We start from the raw sequence: 21,445 nt of genomic DNA on the forward strand, positions 1-21,445 counted from the left end.
GGACTAGACTAAGCAGGACTAACTTTGTGAAGCGTTTGGTGCAGTGCCGGACTAAATTATTTTTAAAATTCAGATATTTTTCTTTTGTTCATTTTAATTCTTTCTCCCTTATCTCTACCGTTCCTTTCCCTTCCCAACAAACAAAACTTTCCCAATTTTTCTCCAGTTCTCAGATGAAGAAAATCTGCCTTTACAATTTTGGTCAAATCCCAAAAAAAAAACACCAATCAAGTTCATCTCGCAGTGTGCCGCCTTCTGAGGAAATGCATGACTGAATATGATCTTGGCTTGTGTTTGAATTTGTCGTCCGTCAAAGTGAAAAACTGAAAAATTCTGAGATTGGAAGGAGCGAAGATGGATCCAGTCCGTGTGTTACGAGACGACGAGGAGGTAGGCTCCACTCATCTCTCTACTCTCTTCCGTTCGAATTTTTATTGACTTTTTTTGCTCTGATTACATTTGTTCTTGCAAATTAGCTGCTTTAATTCACTTGTTCTTCCATGGGTGGGGATTGGAGTTGCAGACGGCAAGGGGTGGGTGGAGGAAGACGAGTCGTCGTCAGAGATGGTGCAGTCGTGCAGGACGAGCACGAGGACGCGGCGTGAGAGGGAAGACGAGGAAACGGGACTAGCAATCCCCTCCTTTTCGGGGGCTCTCGCTAAGCCCAGCTAACGAAGGATTTAGTCGGCACGAGTCCGACTTAATCCCACTAAACTCAATCCCGGCTTGCACCAAACAAGGGTTATTAGTCCTAGCTAGTCCAGTCCTAGCTAAGGAGGTCAAACAAACGAGGCCAAAGTGGTTAAGAGTGTCCACGCTTGCACTCGCCCACGGTTTGATGTGTGTCGAATTCCGAAATTGCTTTCAAAACCAACCTCCATCTCCTGCATACAACTTGCTCCTTCTGTTTTGACAAATAATAGGACGATAACACTATTCATAGAAATTAAGGAGGCGGGATTTGAATTTGGGTGCATGCTACTATAGTCAACTTGACAAAACTCAGGTATTCCGTGCTTGTGGCTGGTTTGGTCCCCTTCAAAAGGCATGTAATTATTCAAATTGAACTATATTGTAATTATTTGCTGGGCACTATTGGGCCAGAAGTTTGGGCTAAATTATATGATAGCAAGGCCTTCCCACTGGGATATATAGCCCAGAGCGCCCCTCCTCGAAATGCAGGTGAAGACAGTCAATTCAATTCCCTTTTATTTTTCCCAGCCAATAAACATTATCCAAAACAAAATCTCCCCAATTGGCCTGTTGAAACCACCTTTTCTGCTAACTAGTTGGGATTTCACGATGAGGTGCATCCTGTTTCACCCAGCACTGCTTCCTCTGCACACCCAGCTAAACCAAAGACAGCAGCTGCTGGGTACGCATTCCACTAAACTTGCTGCTGCACCTGCACCACATAGGCAGCAGCACTTGCTCTCGTTAAGAACCAGGGCCATGCAAAACGCTGTTACTTTTCTTGGTGTCAGTCCCTCTGCCAATTCCGGTGGAGACATTTCTGTCCTCCTCCAAACTGGGTACTTGTTTTCTCACCTTCCAAGATAAAATTTCATTTTTCCAACCGTCAAATTCATGTTTTATCTTCTGTGTTTTTTTTTGGGTTTTTTGTTGCAGCGGGGTGCTTCTTTTGGTTTACTTGCTTTCTAACTTCGTTGTGCCGGTTCTCGTTTCGAAATTTTTCGGGTTCGATAAGGTGGGTGAAGAAGATGAAGACGATAACGACCTATTTAACAGGTGAAGACCAGCACAGGCCACAGCGGAAGGAAAATGGTTCCAAGAAAATGTCTGAGATTTTCTTTTATTGTAGTTGTTTTTTATTCACTGTAGAAGTTCGTTTTGGGTTAAAGTTGGGAGGGTACAAATAACAAATATGATTTCTAATGTGCTAACCTATTATTATATAACTTTATGATGAATAATACTTGCAGTTCATTCTCAGTCTTCACTTGCATTTAACGTATTTTCATTGTAAATTTTTTATAATCTGGACCGTTTAATTTTATACAAAAAATCATTCAAATAAAAAATCGTCTAGTTATCCAAATATATCAAATAAATCAATAAATCATCATAAATATATTATCTGGAACCTACACTGTTTAACTTGTCTTATGCAGTTTTGGGTCTACATTTGCTCAACACAATTTACAATTACCAGCAAAATCAAGCCTGTTTTTAATCAAAAAAGAGGAAAGGAGAAAAGAAAAAAATACCTAAACAACCGTCCAATCACTTTCAACTGTATTCGAAGATTTTTCAGCAGGGGATGTGTTTTCAGGCTTAGGAGGCTTTTTTGAAAATAATGATGACTTGTTGTCGAAGAAACTCGAAAACGGTTGGCTACCGGGGCTCTTTAAGTTTTTCTGGTCCTTCGAACCTGATTTTCTCAACTGTCTGTCTTTACCACCAAAGTTGAGGGTAAGTCTCCTAAAACGCCCTTTTGGTTCTCCTGAAGGGGTCGTCGATTCTTCAGGCTGCTTCATTGCTCTTAGTGCTTCCTCTGGATTGACCAACATAGTCTCCACTGTTTCATATACCTGTACCAAGCATTGACCAAGAGAATATCAAACTCAAATTTGGGTACGCAAATAAATTTATATCCTTATTGCCCGAATCCCCCACCCTAAACCCCGAAAGAGGAAAATAATAATTTGAAATTATTTATAAAGATGTGATAGCTACCTAGGCATAGGTTAGAAGGATAGAGAACAGTTAAACAATCTAATTGTAGATGAACTCATCTTCTCTTATGATAACCTTGGCCGCCAAAAAATTACCAACAAATTTTATCTGAAAATATTTCATGAACAAAGTTTACTGTTGAAATAATCCTTTTTTGGTTTTTTAAAGCATTTGTTCTACGAGTGGATGACACCTTCGACATATATCTCTGATCGAGCATCCATGACTGCCATAATCACGTTTGTCGATGTATTCTTTACGAAGGCTTTATTATTCTAGACACTAGTCCAGTTGACATAAAATTATACCAATCAACCTTTGGTTTAGCAATATGGATCCATCATACCTGGCAAAGCTCATCAACCTTCTCAGTCCACGTGCTGCTTTGACAAGTGGAAACAACATATTCCTTGCACTCATAAAACAGCTTCGAAAAATCACTGCTCACAGATAGTTTAGCCTCAGCAATTACAAATCCTAAACCAAGCTGGATGTTGCAGAACGGGCATCATTAGAACAGTATAGAAACAGCGGCAATGTATTAAACGATGTTAAAAACAAGCAAAAATAACAACATAAAAAATTGAATTTACCAAAGAAACAAACAGCTGCTGAAAAAGCTCGGAAGGTGATATGTCCTCAAAACCATCCAGGATACCTTCCCTACAAGATTAATACACGATGCTATTAACGTTAGACAGTGGTGCTAAAACCAGAAAAAGGTGTGGCAAAATGAGCACTAGTTCTTCCAACTTACACTGCTAAATCCTCATCAAAGAGGGGTGCTTGTTTAACTGCTGGAACTGGTTTGGATGTATCCCAAAACTCACGCCACAAATTGCCTAACATCAAAGCATAACCGTATGAAATTTCAAATGAGATTTAAATATATGGTGGTACTTCCTACTTTAAGATGCACGTATGCATTGTAAAGGTTAAAAGATAATCACATAAAATGGCTAAGCATCCTTATTCTAGGCAATAATATGATAGACTGGTTACCTTCTAAGCAATTTCTCCCATATATACATATATAGAGTACCAAACCAAAGTATTATTATAAGCGAAGTAATTTGCAGTCTGTTATGCATTCGACATCCTCTTATTGTTAACTTGGATATACAAAGCTGTTATGTGACATAAACAATATAGAAATGGAACAACGAAAAAAGGTGGCACCTTCTTTTTGCATTCGGCTACTGAGATAGCCTCTTGTGGACAATTCATCACTACCATCGAACAAGTCTTTAGCCTCATCAATTGGCTCAGTCTCTGTCCAGTCAGGAGGGGAGTGCCATCTCACAAAGTCTTCCAAAATACAACCAGGATTTGCAGCCTGCATATGATAAATGTCAGAGATTAGTTAACTTGAACAGTCAACACACACCATTCAGTGAATCTACAAAATAAGCTTTCATTAGTGAAAACCTTGAAAGCCTGCATGTCAGAGAGAAGTTGAGAACATCCAGCACCAACGCTGACCATAAAGAAAAGGCAAATTGTCAAAAAATATACCTAGATTAATAAGGATAATAGGATGCAAGTTTATTGTGATTAATATGTATATGTACAGTTCTTCTCAAAAAGCAAAAAAAATATGTATATGTACAGAGAACTAGGAAAAATAAACAAGTCACTTTAAGCAAAATGCCAAATGTTACTTGAAAACAAAAAGTGACTAAGAATTAACTCAAATACAGACCTTCCTGTTCGAAGCACAAACTCCTCATTTTCTTTGATAAGATCTTCAGTAAGCAAAGGTACTTCCTACATATAATAATGTGCATATATGATATAATCTCAAATAATGTGGCAAGTTAAAACAGTTTTCCTTGAAAGACAAAGCTATTAAAACATACCTGGGTCACAGGGGAGTACACAGGTTCACCAGTTTCCAACATTGTCAGGTTGCCAGATGGGCTATCAGCACCTAATCGGAGGACAAGTTCCCCAGTGCTTAACTTAGCATACAAAATAGGGCATGCAGGATTGTCTTTGGAAAGAGCAGAATCTTCTGCATTTGGACTAGCTTCCCTTATTACAAAGTCTAACGTTTCAGTGGCGATATCACGACGCCTTTTCCTGGAAACACAACAGTTCATAACTTGCAGCCGCTGATACAAAAGACAGGAATTCAGATCTGGAATCTCATCGAAGGGAATGCTAGGCACATGTTGTTCCTCAGACCAAATTCTTCTCAGCTGCATGTGAAGGAAATATCAAATCAACAAAACATTAATGATACAACAGCATATTAGGTATTCAATTTCAGTGGAGGAAGTATATATAAGCATAAAAAACCCAGAAAATTTAAGATGGAAAACTTTCTGGCTAGACATCTACTCAGCAGGATTATATTGCATGAAAATGTGATAAGCCAGGATAATATTGTACCTTAAGGCTGAAACAGAACCCAATTTCTTCTTTTTCAGTTTAAGATAATAAGTTTATACTCAAGATCACAAAATACTACCTAGACCTTATTCAAAGAGAAGTGTACTTCCAGAAAATATATAACATGTTATGGTTACAATACAGGAAGCCAGAAGTGTCGGCTCATATTTCTCTTTTTTTTTCTTTTCATTGTAAGTCATTGGAAAAAGCTCAAACAACTCATACTTATGGTATACAGAACTTACTTCAACAACAAATCTGCACCAAAACAGAGTCATTTTCTTGAGGGTTCTGAAGCTCCCAATGACTTCAGCTAACTTAACAACAAGGCTTTCAGGAGGAGCACCATGAATATCTCTTGGCAAAGATGCTGTGGTAATTGCCTCCGAACCAGAATCAATCTTCCGTCTTAGAAAACTCCCCTCTGCGAATATCTTGCAAATATTACAACGGAAGTGAAAGATCATAACACGATAATGAAAAACAAAACAGGACTAAGAAGAACCAAAAGGAAGTAACTGTCATGAGGTCACCTAACGTATGAATCTACCTGCATCAAACAGAGCGTGGATCAATGCTAGGACCTTCTCGTTGCTACAAAAATCAGATGGCTTTTCATCCTTTTCACGAAGCACTAATGACTTCACTGCAGAGAGACTCAGACCCGCTCTCTCCCTGACAGGTGAGGAACTTCCTGATGAGGCCAAAAAATCTTTCAATGACTTAGACTTCTTTCCAGCCCTGGATTAAATTTCCAAAATATAAGGGCAGAAAGTTAGGATATCATGTACAAACTGAAAACTTACATTGACATATAGAACCGTTTAATAACTAAGGGCACATGTACTACTGAAAGAGACTTTCCAATTATAGAAAAGACATTCACTTCTGATTATACAAATGCAAGACAACTGATATCCGTTTAACATATAAACATATTCACAACGTTGAAAGAATGCAATTGAACAAATTTCCAACACAAGTGAACTCCAAAAGTTGTAAAGATTCACAAGTTTATAGGAAAAGTTTCAGAGAAAGAAGACTTGTTAAAGGGATGAATCTCAAAAATGTAAATACTTACTCAACAGCAGTAGCCAATTGTCTCATAACAGACAACGGAGGAATCACAATGTTGTCTGAGACTAAGCTTTCAACTGATGGGATCATCTCTGCCCCCTTGCAAATATCAAATCCCAATTTATCATCAAAGTGAAAACAACTAATGAAAAAAAGGACAAATAAATCAGTAAGTTAAGTTATCAATCGCAAACTTTCCAGGTTAGGCATCGCACAAATTGGATGATAATAAGGTTTTGTTCTTGTTATCTATCAGCTTGGCACAATGTGAGTGTTTTTCCATCGTTATCGGTTACTGAGCGTGTATCACTAAATTTTCTTAATATGTACAGGAACAAACACCTGATTAAAAATTTAGTTGAGTTTCCTAATATAAGAACAAAACCAGTCCGCCAGGCCCTGGGGGAAAAGTCGAATAAATTACCTTTTCATTCGTGAATGTGATGTGATTATGTATTGATGATCTAAATATAAAACGGAAATCTTAGAAGACAAACCATCATAACGTGTTACACACAGAAATAAAAGATATAAAGAAGCAAACCTACCTTTGCTTCCATATCGTTTTTCATGTTCAGCAGGTACAAATTTTCATCATAAAAATGAACCGCCATTGAAGAATTCTCAGCCTTCTCGGTATCTTCACCTCCTTTCTTCCCTATTCCAATGTGCCTGAATCTATCCTGCCAATCTTGCTTTGTCCCTATGTTTGGTGGTCTCCACCTAAGATGCTTCGATTCATGCGAGCCCTGTATTATTTCATTTCCAAGCAATAGAAATCAAACAATCCTATCAAATCGTACATTATCAAAAACTCTACTCAAGTAAGCCGGATTTCACAATGTAGTATCTTTTTTTTCTCAGCAGCCAAACAGAAAATGATCAAAAACTGGTTCTGGTCCCTAAACCAAACACCGAAAAGCAAAATCCTACGAAACTTAAACCGATTGATCCTACATTTCCAATCCAAAACAATAAAAACACAAAACAATTAAATCAAAGCCAATTTGAAATTCCAGAAAAAAATTAACAACAAACTGACCTTTGACTCGCCATCCTCCCTCGGCGATTCATAATCGGCGTAATCGATCGAATTCCTCGGCGATTGCTTGTCAGAATCTTCACCGATTCAACACCAAAGTTATCAAAAACTAAACAACATTTATAATCCGAAATTAAGAAATCAAATCCCGAAAAACAAAACAAAAATAGCATCGGGGAAAAGTCAAATGGAAGTCTGGGGGCAGTAAAAAATAGTAAACGGAGAAAAATACGATTCAGCGAATGAGATTAAAAATAAAATAGACCTCGATCGGGCTTTAAGTCAGAGAGAACTCGCTCCGCTTTAGCCGCCGCAGAATGGAAGGCGGTCCTCGCTTTGGATACAAAGGAGGGCGACTCCATATCCTGCGCCGGGGATGCGCAGGTTAGGGTCTCAGTCTGTGCGTACTAGTACTACCGGGCCAGAGGAGGATTCCATATTTGTAGCTGTCGAGGAAGATGTGGGGAAGAAATTCTCATTTGAATACACAGAGACTCTCTCAAACACGCATGGTTTTTATATTTTTTTTTTTTGTTTTTCGGAATTTATTATTTTTCCTAAGATTTTTTATGGATAATTTTATTTCCATACTCTTACTTTTTCTCATATCCTTATTATTTTTTATATATTGATTTTCGTTCAATTTATTTGATTTATTTGATTCGATGATTAAAAATCAAAATAGCATATGAGAAGTAAAAAATTGATAAGAATATATCAGTACCTTTTTATATTTGTTGTTCGAAATGTGAGGCGAAAATAAAAGGGAAAATAATAATTACGGATATTTTATGGACGTTTTTTACGGGGTACTGGTCAGTGTTTTCTTGTGTGCGTTGTTTACTTCATTACGTACAATGAATTTGTGTTGAGAGTACCATAATAAGAAGATAAAGAAGAGACTTGTTCTTGTTCTTCCAATTTAGGAGGACGTAAGTCCACCGGTTGGGCTGGTCCAACCAAGAAAGACATGGTGAAAACTGCTCGTTTTTCCGTTCTCAATCGTGTACCTGACATGCCCATCCTTTTCAATTTACTTGGTGTTTGATTTACAAAACTTCGTGTTTATATTTGAAACCGTTGATATTCTAAATCATTTTGTAAAGGTAATTTATGTATAAAGTTAATTAAAGCTAAAGTCATTTAGTCAACCAAATATAAAAAATATATAAAACGGTTTATAATGTTTTTACTGAATCCATCCATCTATATTTTTTTGTAATTTGATGACCAAATGGTCTTATATATCATATTTTTTGCATAACGATTTTGTAGTGATTTACAATATTAAACTTGAAATTCCGTAAATCGACACGAAATGAATTGAGAAGAAATTCTTCTTCAACTATTGCGAAACCAAGTTAATTCCATTTGCGTTGGTTGTGATGTTCTTGAGCATGTTTGTGTTTGAGATTGCACTGAAAGTACAAACATTAAGGGTCAAACAAGCAAAGAGACCTTCGTAAAGATGCGGATTGGATCCTCTCCGATCCCTTTCCTGGGGATCATTCAAGCAGGAGCGTTCAATAAAAAATGAACGGCCATGATTAATTTGAAATCTTCAAACCTCTCCCTGTCTCATATTTCACTGTCTTCCTTACCTCTCTCTCAATCTTCACCTTCATTTCTCACTCGCTCAAAAATAATTTCAATCAATCCAACAAATTAAACAGCCCCAACCCGATCTTTAGCCCCGTCCTCCATCCCAAACCCCTGATTTATTTTCTTCACCCAACCAATAACACCCAAAAGCCAAGAAAAAAAAAATTTAATGTGATTTTTTTGGGGCATTTTCCAAACACTCTTACAACCAGAAATTAAAATTTCTGAATAGCCGCAAGAAATCGCAAGAAGAAGGACGAACTTTGTCACATTCCGTATTTGACGTGAAACCCATTAAACCCAGGGAAGAAGAAAATAGCTCGGATCGAAAATCGTCGCTTGGGCTGTCTCGCCAAGATTGGCACAGGAAGGCTTGAGGCAGCCTGCTAAAAGGGAAGCCAAAGAGAAAGTTCCGGAATTTTTTATGTGAAGTAGAGAGAAAAGAGTCGGATTTTGATGTTGGAACCAAACATCTAAAAGTGAATTTAATTATTAGCCGTAGGTTATTCATCTAACGGACATGATTAAATGGGTCCGCAGGCTCCATTGTGAAAGCTCCGGAGAGGACCCGATCCCGTAAAGATGGTTGACTTTGCAAGGAGATAGGATCCTCACCAGATTCTCTTTGTGAGGATCTCGAGAATCGTTTAATCACATCCATTTATCTTATATTGTGCAACTAATTTTTGTTAGGTATTGTCAATTTTAAATAAAAAAATTTACAATGATGATGTACGATGAACGGATATGATTAGAAGATTCTTACAAAAAGAATCGGGCAAGGATCCTCCTAACTTCACAAATGTCTAGTTATCGAGCAAGGGCAAATATATATTTTTTAATAAAAGAATGAGATTAGTCTCACAATAGGCTAACCATAATATAATTTAAATTTACTTTTAACGAGAACCAACACTTACAAGTAAACTGTAGTACAAAATGATGGCAAGGGCAAAAAATTTAAAACTGAATTTTGGCCATGTTCCAGCAGAAGCCAAATCGTCAGCACTCAAAATGAATATGAGACCAAATCTTCAGCACTCAAAATCCTCAATTATTCTGGATTTTCTATCCTCTCCATCTCATACCCTTCCTATCTTCTCCTATTCCTATTTTTTGTGAGGATTGTCTACCCTCTCCATCCCATACCCTTCATATCTTCTCCTATTCCTATTTTTATGATCACAGTTCTAGGTCCGTTTAGAGAGGCTTCTCCTTCTATTCCTATTTCTGTGATCACGGTTCCAGATCCGCGTAGAGATGCCACACTCATTTTAAACGTAAAAGATCGTACTCATTTTAAACGTAAAAGATTCGATCTTGTTACAGCAAAATGTGATTTTGTATTTTTGTGTTATTGGACTCTATTTTTTCAGGTGTCAATTCCGTACTTCGGGGTTTGGGGTGCCGGCGATGACTATTTATGTATTCATTTCTCCTGTCTGTCACACGTAAATAAAAAACAATAATACCCAATCTCCAATTCTCTCTATTTTTGCGCATTTATAACAAATATCAACATATTAAAAAAACCAAATTAATATAAATTTTCAAGAGTGCCAACAGATGATGCCAATGATTTAACAAATAGACTGACATCGAATTATACAGACAAATTCATCAAACCGAAAACAAATTATTAGGTTTTGCTTTATCATTTAATAAATACCCCATCAGATTTAAGGAGTTGGAAGACTTGATTTTGGTAATTTATAAATATATCCAATGACAAAATTAATATAAAAAATAAAAAATAAAATTTGTTTCTTCTATTTAGAGAAAAACCTAGTACGGATCAGACATTGATTTCAAATTTTGGATGATGAAAGTATAATAAAACACCCGGGATTTCCACAAAACATGAAACAAAGGTGATTTACATAATTAAAGTAAAAATAAAAAATAAAAGAAGAAAGTGGGTTTGAACGAATGAATGTTGCGACTTGTTCGAGGCCAAAATCAAAACCAAAAATTTGACAGGCACGGAGAATCGCTTGTTATTATCGCCAACCTTCAATGCAATTTGCGCCAATTTTATATTAGACGCCCTTGCTCTGCAAATTGGCTTCTACTTCTACGGAAAGCACTTCTCGCACCAAAAATCAAACAAAACTTTTCGAAAAAAACAAATATACAAAGCTCTAAAACGAAAGAAAAACCCCAGAAAAGTTAACTGAGAGAAAAGCAGTGGAGCCTAAATACAGACGAAGACGGATAAACAGAGGCGATTTGTTTGACGGGCTAACGTTTATTGGAATGTTATTTATAGGCACGGAGGATGAAACCCTAGCATGAAGGAAATGACGAGTCTACCCATCAAAATTTTGGGTTTCGGCTGTCAATACCCAAATACAAATATTGTGGGTTTAAAATTCTTGGGCCTGTTTGCTAACTACGAATCGAAATAGGAAGAAATCGGAAAACGATGAATCGGAGTAAATAAGAATTGGGATAAGCGGGAATCGAAATCTAACAATCTCATCAAACACTTAAGTAAATGATGCATTAGGTCTTCAACGATGAAGTAAGTACAATTAATGAGGTCACTGGCACATTGAGCGAATGCAAATCTCAAAACGTACAAAAAAATTCATAGGTAGTAAAACTCGCAAAACCTCACTATGGTATAACCCAAAATGGTATAAAACCCCAGTCTAAGGAGAAAAGTGAGAAGTTTCATTTAATTCAAAACTAAACGCATTCAGGACGCAAATAAAACACACACAAGGATATGACCATCTCAAAATAGGTGTCGCGTTAAAACCTATTCAGCTAACAAAAGCCCTATGAGAAAAATACTCATAATCGTAGCAGAGACTGTTGAGTTCATGACTGGACTTCTAAGGTATGCATATCCTGATCCGCCTTACTTTGGTCCTAGAAAATCTTGGTCCCACAGACCACAGTAGTGGTGGCGATTTTCCTATAGCTAAAGGTGATAAGCTCTCATTAAACCAATGTTCAGTGACTGATTTTGAAGTTGAAGCTATGAAAAACAAGCCATATACTTCCTTGGTAGGGGGTGTAATGTATGCACAAGTGTGGACAATACCTGACTTGGCATTTTTATTAAGTGTTCTGAGAAGGTCTCAAGCAAATCCTAGTATTCAACATTGGAATGCTGGAAAAAGAGTGTTGAGATACCTGAAGAAAACTCAGTCCTATGTGTTGGTATACCAACATCTAGGTAGTTTGGAGTTGATTTGTTATTCATATGTTGAACTAGGAGGCTGCGTTTATGATAGAATGTCGACAAGTGGATATGTTATTATACTTGCTGGTGGTTCAGTTCCATGGAGAAGCAAAAAGCAAAGCATAATGGCTGTTCTACAATGGAATCTAAATACATAGGGTGTTTCGAAACCATGAGGCAAGGTGTCTGGATGAAGAACTTTATTATGCATATAAAAGTTGTTGGAAGTCTTGAAAGGAAAGGCAATTGAAGATTTATTGTGATAATATGTGGGCTGTGTTATTTACCAAAAACAATAGAAGATCGGATGCTTCGAGGCTTATGGACATCAAGTATCTCAAAGTTCAAGAAAATGTTAGAGATGATGTTATTCAGATTGAACACATTGGCACTTTTGATATGGTGCAGGCTCATCCGTGGACAAAAGTCTTGCACGTCACAGGCTTTAATAGGCATGTTCCGAGAGCTGGACTACAGCCATCATTCGATCTGTTTTGAATGTGGGAGTAAGGTGCTTTGGTTTCATTTGATTAAAATCAATGTTATAAATATTATGTTGTTTTGATTCAATCTCACATTGTTCTCTTGTAAACAAAAAAGTACAGTTTTTTATGAGTCGTTTCCCCAATTATATTACTCTTAGCAAAGTAATAATATGAAGTATGTTATTTAACTTCATGGGATCAAAGACATGCGGGAGCTGTAATGTACTAACGAACTTCCTTTTTAGGTTCTTTAGTCTATAACTTTATAATTGATGAGATCGGTTTGTGATTTTAGAATACAAATGCGTGTAGCTTGCATCAAGCGCCTAGTGAATCATTATAACTAGTTGCGGAAGTCATACTATTCTAATATCAATAAGGGATCACCTTTATTTATATAACATATATGAATAGCTTGATCACACTCATGCGGGAGAATGTAAGAGTTTTACTTTTAAATGTGAGTGAGTGCAAACTATATTTGATATACATATATGTCTTGATGTATAAGTTGGACAAATATTAGTTTTGGACTAAATACATTTAATTATAATTAAATGTTTTAGAGACAGATAATGCTAGGGAAACTAAATTTCTAATTTGAATTTTGTAAACCAAATTGTGTAGATGTTGATGATTGAATTATTACTTAAATGTTGATTAACATGCTTATTTTTTATTGGTGACACATCATTTGGTTTGCAAATTTAGTTTTAAAAAGTTGGTCTCCCTAGCATTATCCAATAGAGACATGTTTTCAATTCATTTAGGTTTAAGAGGTGATTAAAACCTCTTAGGAAATTGGTGAATTCATTTTGGACTAAGAGGTGATTAAAACCTCTTATACCATCTCCAAATGAGATGTCAAATCTTATGTAGAATGTCATGTAATCAAATTTGAAGGTAGGAGCAAGTTACAACCAATGTGTCAATCCTATGTGGATTGACATATGAGTTTTTATATGTCAAATTTGACATATGAGAAAATGTGATGTCAAATAATTTTTAATTATTTTATTGTGTGGATCCCATTAATGAACTAATTATAGATCTTGAAAATTTATTTTCATTGATTTCTTTTTAAAATGGGTCATACAAATATCATTTATAACAAAAAAACATATCGGATGGAAAAATAGAAAATCTAATATTGCCATGTCAGCCATCAAATTAACATTTGACATTTATCTTTTCACATCTCTTTTGGAGATGCTCTTAGGAAATTGTTGTAACCAACTCATGATAGGAGGAGCGGTTACCAACACAATTATTGAACGTCTTTTGGCCTCTCTTCTCGTGAAAATGGTTGAGAATGAGTCTCACATTGATGAGATGAGAGATCTTGCATGAACTTATAAATAAGTTGGGCTACTCCCCATATTGCCAATTAGTTTTATGGTGGAATCTCAACTTTCTTTATGGTATTAGAGCATGTTGTCTCACGTGTGAAGCCAAACGGTCACACGGGCTCCATATCACCCCGTTGTGTTGTACATATGTTAGACTTGAAAATTCGCCACACGTGAAGGGACGTTTTGAGAATGAATCTCACATTGATGGGATGAGAGATTTTGCATGGGCTTATAAGTAAGTTAGGCTACTCCCATATTACTAATTGATTTTATGGTGAAACCTCATTTTTTTTAAAAAACGTGTTCATATAAGCTCATTATATTATAACCAAGGAAGAAAATATCGGTAATATCGGAAATATCGGTAGTCCGAAAACACGGAAATATCGATGGAAATATCGGGATAATATCGATATCGATAAAAATTACATGGAAACCACGGAAATTGTAAGAAAAACTTGGAAATTTTTATTGAAACTTTGCAGGATGTTTATTTAGTCAATTATCTATTAGTTTATCACAAAAAATTGGAAGGAAATGCATTGCATGATGGATTTAACATTATCAAGTTGATTATATAGCGAGCTGACAAACATTGTGAGTGTAGAAAATATGTAGAAATTAATGAAAGAAGTCTAAACACACCATAATCATTTATATATAATGAATTAGTACAATATTTTACACTTTATACATTGTATGGTAAGATACATGAGTGACTTAGTACCACATAGAGTTCCTATGAGGTTCAAAATTTTCACTATCTTCATCATCTCTATGTGTAGAGTGAGTGTATTTTGAAGAGTAGTTAGCAACCATGACAATGGTTTTCAAGAACCAAAACCCAAAAGTCAATAGGAAACCGAATACTTCGGTATTTTTCGGGATTACCAAACAAATGAGATTTGGAAACCAATCCCATATCGAAAATTTCGGTATTTTTCGAGATGGGATTCCCGAACTTCAGGATGGTTTTGGATTGGGATTTTTCGGTTTGGGTTTGAGACTTTTTCGGTTTGGTTTGGGATTTTCCGGAATTTTTCCCAGCCCTACCATGTAAGTGACCAAATAAAAAATAGAAAAATTAAAAACCACATGCCATTGACTAAGTAATTAATTGACACAATTTAAAATATAATACCACAAAAAAATTTGGAAAATGTGCAAATTTGTTTCTTGTAAAAAGAATTCAAAACAAAAGAATATATATAAATATTGTAGCATATTATCACAACAACATAAGTGGTATGGTGGTTAAGGCCTTAAGGAGTTAAGTGGGAGGGGTTCGAACCCCTCTGTGCTCAAAATTGAGACTTTTCAAAATTTTTAGGAATTTTTGGACTAATATCGCGATATTAGGCGATATTATAACTAATATCGCGATATTATCGATAATTGACGAAAAATCATTGAATACTCATTAAAATATCGGTAACTCAAAAAAACGAAAATATCGTCGATATATCGACGATATTTTGGATATTTTCTTCCATGATTATAACCAAGAAATGTGAGGAACAAAGAGAACAGAAGATCAAAAGTTCGAACTCAATCATCATGAGTTCTTCTGCAGGTACGATCTAAAATTAATGTGACTTTGTTTTGATTAGACGATATTATCGATAATTGACGAAAAATCATTGAATACTCATTAAAATATCGGTAACTCAAAAAAACGAAAATATCGCCGATATATCGACGATATTTTGGATATTTTCTTCCATGATTATAACCAAGAAATGTGAGGAACAAAGAGAACAGAAGATCAAAAGTTCGAACTCAATCATCATGAGTTCTTCTGCAGGTACGATCTAAAATTAATGTGACTTTGTTTTGATTAGACGTTCTGACTAGTGGAACGTAGTTAATGGCTTTAAGGTCATCTTTAAAAGAAGGATCCAGATGGCCGAAAATAGTTCGAAAATCGTCTCCAACCGAGGGCTAGGCCAGAGGGTTGTGGAATCTGAGAGGGCCCCATGAAATCGGAAAGGGTTGGCTAGAAAAAATGGAAATCCTGACCGACAGGAATGCTTTGAATTTTTTTTTTACAGTTTTATTATTATTTTTTATTTACAAAATTTTTCTATAACTTCTATTTTTCATATTTTTTTTCCTATAACTTTTATTTTACAAAATTTGTTTCATATTTTTTTTTAAAATTCCATTTTTCTTATAACTTCTATTTCACAAAATTTGTTTCATTTTATTTTAAATTCTATTTTTTTTCCTATAACTTCTATTTCACAAAATTTGTTTCATATTTTTTCCCTATAACTTCCTAAGCCATTATACAATATTAAATTAAATTAAGTAACATGAAACAACATTAAATAACATTAACCAACATAAAAATTATACAGCATAAAAAAAACATTTAACAACATGAAACTTAAACAATATTTAAGTTGTAGTTTTTAAAAAATAAATTATATTTGGCGCTATGACCCTTTGGCCCTTGGTTGGAGACGAAGGCAAATATGATCCTATACTGTTTATTAAAATATTAATATCTTGAAGGACCAGAAGGCTAAAACGAGCCCTCTTGCCAGACCTCGGTTGGAGATGGCTTAATGGTTTAGAATAGTTCTCAGTGATGTCCGCCCGTATTATGTTTTCATCAGAAATACAGTATTTAAACCCCGGAAGTTGTTTCTTTATCCATTTTCTCCTTTCAAGAAACCTTGTGCGTCGCTTTGCAGAAAATTTTCCCAAGAATGAATGCAGAAAGATTAACGGATGTATCTGGCTGGCAATTATGCAGACTGAAGCATTCTCTGCTGTTCGATGGATGAGAACGTATTTTCCATCTCCATTCAAGAGTAAGGTTGAATCATTGGCTGGATACTTCTTTTTGTTAGACCGAGTCAATCTTACCAGAAACTCAGCTCCGAAACAAACTCTTCATAGGATAAGATTGCTAGGTCAGGTTTTAGTTTGAATAAGTTTAAAGATAAGTTTGTTGTGATTTTGTTTGCTAGGTCAGGTTTTAGTTTGAATAAGTTTAAAGATAAGTTTGTTGTGATTTTGTATTTTGAATACCCTATTTACACGGAGATCTTTGAATTCAAAACACAAAATCACAACAAACTTATCTTTAAGGCGGATGATGCTGGAATATAATCGTTTCCTTTGCTTTTCAAAATCTGTCATGATGCTTTGCTTCTTTTGTGATGGTACAGACAGAATTTCATTGATTCACTCTTTAATGCACATGAACTTAATTATCCCAAGTATAACCTCCTAAGAAGGCCAATTTATACACTATTAGACATGCTAGTTACACGGTGACTATTATATCGAGAAGATGGTGTCTTTCGTCGAGTTTTTATTGAGCAATTAACTCCTTCACAGTCATTGGGGATGAGTATTTTGAAGGGCCATCAAAAAGTTTATCCGTTATGATGCCATGAGTTGCCTGTGTAGGATGGTAAAAATCCCAGAATACATGGTTCCTCCTGTTGGAGCACAAGGACGAAACTGGCGTGCAAGGAAACTCGGCGTTAAGCTTCCCCATCCCACAGCATGCAGCTCTAACCTCTGTAAATCCTGAATCGAATACGAAATTTGTGGTTTGTCAGTTAACTTCAAATTCTTCCTTTAGTTCTTACAAACACGGGAAAATATATAGCTTATCATGATCTGCATATGTTCAAATTGACGGTTTGACAACACATGCTTGACGGATTGGCCATAGATTGTTTCCTCTTGTAAAGAAGGAAAAGAACATATGAGTACCGTAAGAAGCTGCGTTTTGAATGATGTTAGTCAAGACAGTATAAGTGTCAAAGAGGGTGTAGCTTATGCCCAACGCCGGTTTCAATTGCTGCAACATGGACTTAAGGGCTTCATTGTACATGACGGACATCGAGTTTTCAACATCATTGCACTCTCCTGTACTTGAATTCCTTTGCGCCGGACAGCAGCCAACCGGCCCAGTCCCTATAACTATAAATTTCTGCGCGCCTAGAGCATGCATTCTCTGCCAAACAACAAAGAAAGAAGAGCATTGAAGTGCAACTAAAGTTTCACTATGCAAGCATGGAGCTAAGGTAATGTGTGCTTCATACCTGTAATTGTTCCTTTAGATTCGATACCATCAAATTGGCGTACTGCTGCAGCGTGTATTCATTTTGGAGTTGGGAATTTCTAAAGTAGCCAAAGATGTCATTGCTTCCAATCACAATGAGAAACAGAGATTTTGAAAGATGGTCCTTGGCGCCCTTGGAGCCTAGTTGTAGCCCAATGTTTTGATGCACTTCTGAGTAGTAGTTTACTTGGTAAGACAAGGGTATCGCCTGACGCTGTGACAACAAAGAGCAATACAGGTCAGACATAAATCGTCGGACAAAGCTATTCTATTTGTCCTTCACACGTCTAGTCACGTGATACTGAGATATATTCCTAGTGACATTTTAGATTTCTCCTATTTTGGTCCTCTTAACATAATTTCTTGTTTAGAAGTAAGATTATATAGTACACACTACCACATGGTATTACAATTTCATTCAAATTATTATAAAATGTGAAAGAGTAATATTACGTGACAGTATTTTCGCTACACAAAAATTTCTCCTGATTTTGAAATTAGGATGGGTGGCCAACATTTTGCGGACTTCACTTTGAACTACATAAGAAGGTGGTACAGAATAACACCCAAGTTTTCTTGTAAAAGGCTTTCACTAACTTTCATTAGTAGGGTTACATGGATCCCACCCACTTAATATAAAATAAAAGATTTGGGTTCTTAATAAAAAAAACACTCTTATTTTTCTTTTGAAAGGGTGCTGAAAACATTTCGCTTACATATTGTTCATCTGAACCGTTGAAGATTCCAGCTCCTCCGGAGGCAAAGCTAACTCCGTTGACGAAGGATGCTTTTCGCTTGTTGGACTTGGATACAAGTGACAAATACGGTGGCGATGTTGGTAACCCTACTTTCTCAGCTGCCAACCAAAAGATGACAGATTATATACTACGTAGCGTAAATGCTTCTCGTTCTCTCAACATGTATAATGTCAGTTTGTCATGATTTCTTAACTGAAATATTAAACCTACCAAGAAAATCTGCAGAATTTTTTCCATTACCCCACCTCCCAGTTGCTACTTTGCCAGGATAATCAACCCCATTATGAGGAAAATCTGCCTTGAAAACAGAGATTGTTAGGTAATCGTTGTTACCAACGTCGACTAACGAGTCTCCGAACACGTATATGGCCGGAACCATCTGAGCCTCCGAGAGAGCGACGAGGAAACCAGAAGTGAAGAGAGAGAAGACGATGACGAAGAAAGCCTTAGGCAAAACATTAGTGTAACATTTAGCCATGTTTATGGACAACCCGTGTCTAGAAAGGTGCCTCAAAATTTGATGTTTTTGTGTGATAGTTTTGAGGGAGATGAACAAATGGATGTTATCTTATAGAGGGAGATAAGTTGATGAGCGTACGTATGAAAAGGAGACATTTTTGCCGTGTGGGCTCGAGCAGTAGCACTCATCTGAAACCTCTCATCCTGACACTAATATTGTCATTACCATAACTATTCTATAATTTGTTCCTCAACTCTTGTTTGTCTCTTCCCAAAATATCAATCTTTTGTCATAGGAATTAACATTTTTTAATACAAAATGTTTTTTTTTTTTTGAATAACTAATTCTTTTTTCTAGTTTTAATTGTTAGAGTATACCATTGCCAATTTCTCCGTTGATATATTCGTTGATTTTGTTAGTTTACTTTTCTTGGTTACATAATTCTTACATAAATATTGAGTTTTCCCCGATGATAAACATTTTATTCCACCAAATTATTCTTGATTATAATTTTTTTGGAAACAACTATATATTTACAAAGAATAGAAAATAAATTAGTTTACAAATTTATTATTCACGAGATATGAATTCCACTGCATTATTATCAATTATAATTTAGCATCCTTGGATTAACATTAATCACATATTTTGAATAACTAATTTGATTTTTTGTTGGTAATGTTACGTTTTTCTCTTTCCAGTTTCAAAGAAGCAAAAAAGGAAGTAAAAAACATCATAGAATATGAACACAAAAAAGGATATAGAGAAGAAGAAAGAGACATCCTTTGTTGAAGTGGGGTTCCATACTTCTGGTGCACATATCTCCATCCTTGTCTGCTGCCGGAGTCTAATCTGCTGCTTGCTACGTGGATGCACCGTCCCGAGTTCCACACTCCACGCACCATCAAACTTTGCCTTTTCTTCTTTCTCCGTTCTTCCATATTTGAACACTTGTTTGTATTTTTGTGCATTTTCAGTTTTATTTGCCGACCCAAAACAGTTGTTTACAGATTTCTCATATGTTGCAATCTTGCATTTCCACTTTTTATAATTGCTAGAGATATGTGCACCTGAATTATAAAATAAAGAATGCCATTATTATTAAAAAGGAATACTTTGATAAAGTACAAAAAAATTGAACTGTTTATTGAATTTGTTCCAGGTTTTTATTTTTCAACAACAACAACAAAGCCATTTCCCACTAAGTTGGGTCGGCTATATGAATCCTAGAAAGTCATTGCGCTCGGTTATTTTATTTTTCAACTTTAATTAAATTTCTTGATTTCTGCATTTATACTCAAATTTTTAATTCAAATATTTAAATATGAAAATTTAATCATTTTCATGGATAACAAATTTTCATGGATGGTTAAAAGAAAATATATATGTCATTGTATATAATACCTATACTATATAAATTGATAAAATACACTTAATTTGTGATAATACGAAAATAAATAAAACTATTAATCTACCCATCATCCACAAAATAGTTTAGAAAAATTTCATCTTTCATATATTTATAAATTCATACTAGTATATATGTTGATATATATATAGTACCTATAACACGTATTAGTAGACACGGTTAACTTACGATCGAGGTAGAAAAAAATTGAGAAACGAATTAGGAGTAGGAAGAAGGAGAAACAATTTAATTCTTATATTTAATCCTAAAATTAAGTAAATATTAATCATATAAATAAGGAATAACATTTGTCACAATCTAATAAAAAGATAATAAAAATAAGCTGATATGGATAATCAATGAGTGGACCTAATCCAACAAAGTGGACTAAATCCAACAAAGTGGGCTAAATCCAATAATAACTCCCAAAATTGGACTTATATCAAGTTTGCTCTTATTTTACACTAATAGAAAACAATAAGTACTTCAAACCAGTGACAGTACCAAAATTTTAATCGCGAGGGCATTTCATCGAGCACTTGATGTGCATGTCGTCCTTTGCCAAGCTATGTTGCTTGCATACTTACATATGAAGAGTGTTGTCAAGTGATCCTAGTGAGTTTTGTTGAGACCCCCTACCGGAAAATGCCAACACATTATGACGAGTGCTATCGGGGTATGCCAAATACGTATTTCAGCGAACACTTAATGGGAACAAAAGGAGTCTCGTGTAAGACATTGGAAAGGTCCCTAAGAACTTCACCAACTGTTTCTCTGACCTCTTGAGGGTCCCTATGAACCCACCCCGACTTCAAACTAATATTAGTAAGAACAAAACTTGCATTTTCTTATAAGGGAATGCACATATTCCACTCTTTAAGAATAATGTA

The 21,445-nt window shown here is 35.6% G+C and overlaps 2 protein-coding genes, 1 long non-coding RNA gene and 1 other non-coding gene across 5 annotated transcripts; 1 reads left to right on the plus strand and 3 right to left on the minus strand.

The window, feature by feature from the left end:
* Positions 1-1,176: 1,176 nt before the first annotated feature.
* Positions 1,177-1,953, plus strand: LOC103428621 (uncharacterized). Its single transcript, XR_011578823.1, has 2 exons — positions 1,177-1,532; positions 1,630-1,953. It is a non-coding gene; the product is annotated as an uncharacterized lncRNA (long non-coding RNA).
* A 115-nt stretch (positions 1,954-2,068) lies between these two features.
* On the minus strand, positions 2,069-7,750 carry LOC103428612 (uncharacterized). 2 transcript variants are annotated; one of them, XM_008366730.4, is made up of 14 exons: positions 7,476-7,750; positions 7,211-7,287; positions 6,717-6,917; positions 6,173-6,267; positions 5,642-5,832; positions 5,337-5,515; positions 4,557-4,898; positions 4,400-4,464; positions 4,126-4,174; positions 3,877-4,033; positions 3,455-3,539; positions 3,291-3,360; positions 3,044-3,184; positions 2,069-2,552 (listed from the first exon to the last, which is right to left on the minus strand). In XM_008366730.4, exons 1-14 carry the CDS (start codon positions 7,570-7,572, stop codon positions 2,229-2,231), a joined length of 2,073 nt encoding a protein of 690 aa, XP_008364952.3. In that variant the 5' UTR covers positions 7,573-7,750; the 3' UTR covers positions 2,069-2,228. The 2 variants fall into 2 exon arrangements, with proteins under 2 accessions (XP_008364952.3, XP_028955972.2); XM_029100139.2 differs by having other exon boundaries at positions 6,173-6,260; positions 7,476-7,697.
* A 2,994-nt stretch (positions 7,751-10,744) lies between these two features.
* LOC114824279 (small nucleolar RNA snoR86) lies at positions 10,745-10,867 on the minus strand. Its single transcript, XR_003772420.2, has one exon. It is a non-coding gene; the product is annotated as a small nucleolar RNA snoR86 (small nucleolar RNA).
* A 6,085-nt stretch (positions 10,868-16,952) lies between these two features.
* Positions 16,953-19,239, minus strand: LOC103428602 (GDSL esterase/lipase At5g55050-like). The gene is made up of 5 exons (XM_008366721.4): positions 18,898-19,239; positions 18,646-18,785; positions 17,910-18,143; positions 17,578-17,821; positions 16,953-17,388 (listed from the first exon to the last, which is right to left on the minus strand). The coding sequence occupies exons 1-5, from the start codon at positions 19,163-19,165 to the stop codon at positions 17,168-17,170; spliced, it is 1,107 nt and encodes a 368-aa protein (XP_008364943.3). The 5' UTR covers positions 19,166-19,239; the 3' UTR covers positions 16,953-17,167.
* Positions 19,240-21,445: the final 2,206 nt, after the last annotated feature.

The sequence above is a fragment of the Malus domestica genome, chromosome 03 (genome assembly GCF_042453785.1).
Source record: "Malus domestica chromosome 03, GDT2T_hap1".
Lineage (NCBI taxonomy): Eukaryota > Viridiplantae > Streptophyta > Magnoliopsida > Rosales > Rosaceae > Malus > Malus domestica.

Excerpts from the sequence above, each read along its gene's own strand:
- LOC103428602 (XM_008366721.4), bottom strand. The coding sequence starts at position 19,165 with ATGGCTAAATGTTACACTAATGTTTTGCCTAAGGCTTTCTTCGTCATC. Across the intron at positions 18,786-18,897 it reads AAATTCTGCAGATTTTCTTG|CTGAGAAAGTAGGGTTACCA; the intron begins GTAGGTTTAATA and ends TTTGGTTGGCAG. Across the intron at positions 18,144-18,645 it reads ACGGTTCAGATGAACAATAT|CGTCAGGCGATACCCTTGTC; the intron begins GTAAGCGAAATG and ends TTGTTGTCACAG.
- LOC103428612 (XM_008366730.4), bottom strand. The coding sequence starts at position 7,572 with ATGGAGTCGCCCTCCTTTGTATCCAAAGCGAGGACCGCCTTCCATTCT. Across the intron at positions 5,516-5,641 it reads CCACGCTCTGTTTGATGCAG|AGGGGAGTTTTCTAAGACGG; the intron begins GTAGATTCATAC and ends AGATATTCGCAG. Across the intron at positions 4,034-4,125 it reads CTGACATGCAGGCTTTCAAG|GCTGCAAATCCTGGTTGTAT; the intron begins GTTTTCACTAAT and ends TATCATATGCAG.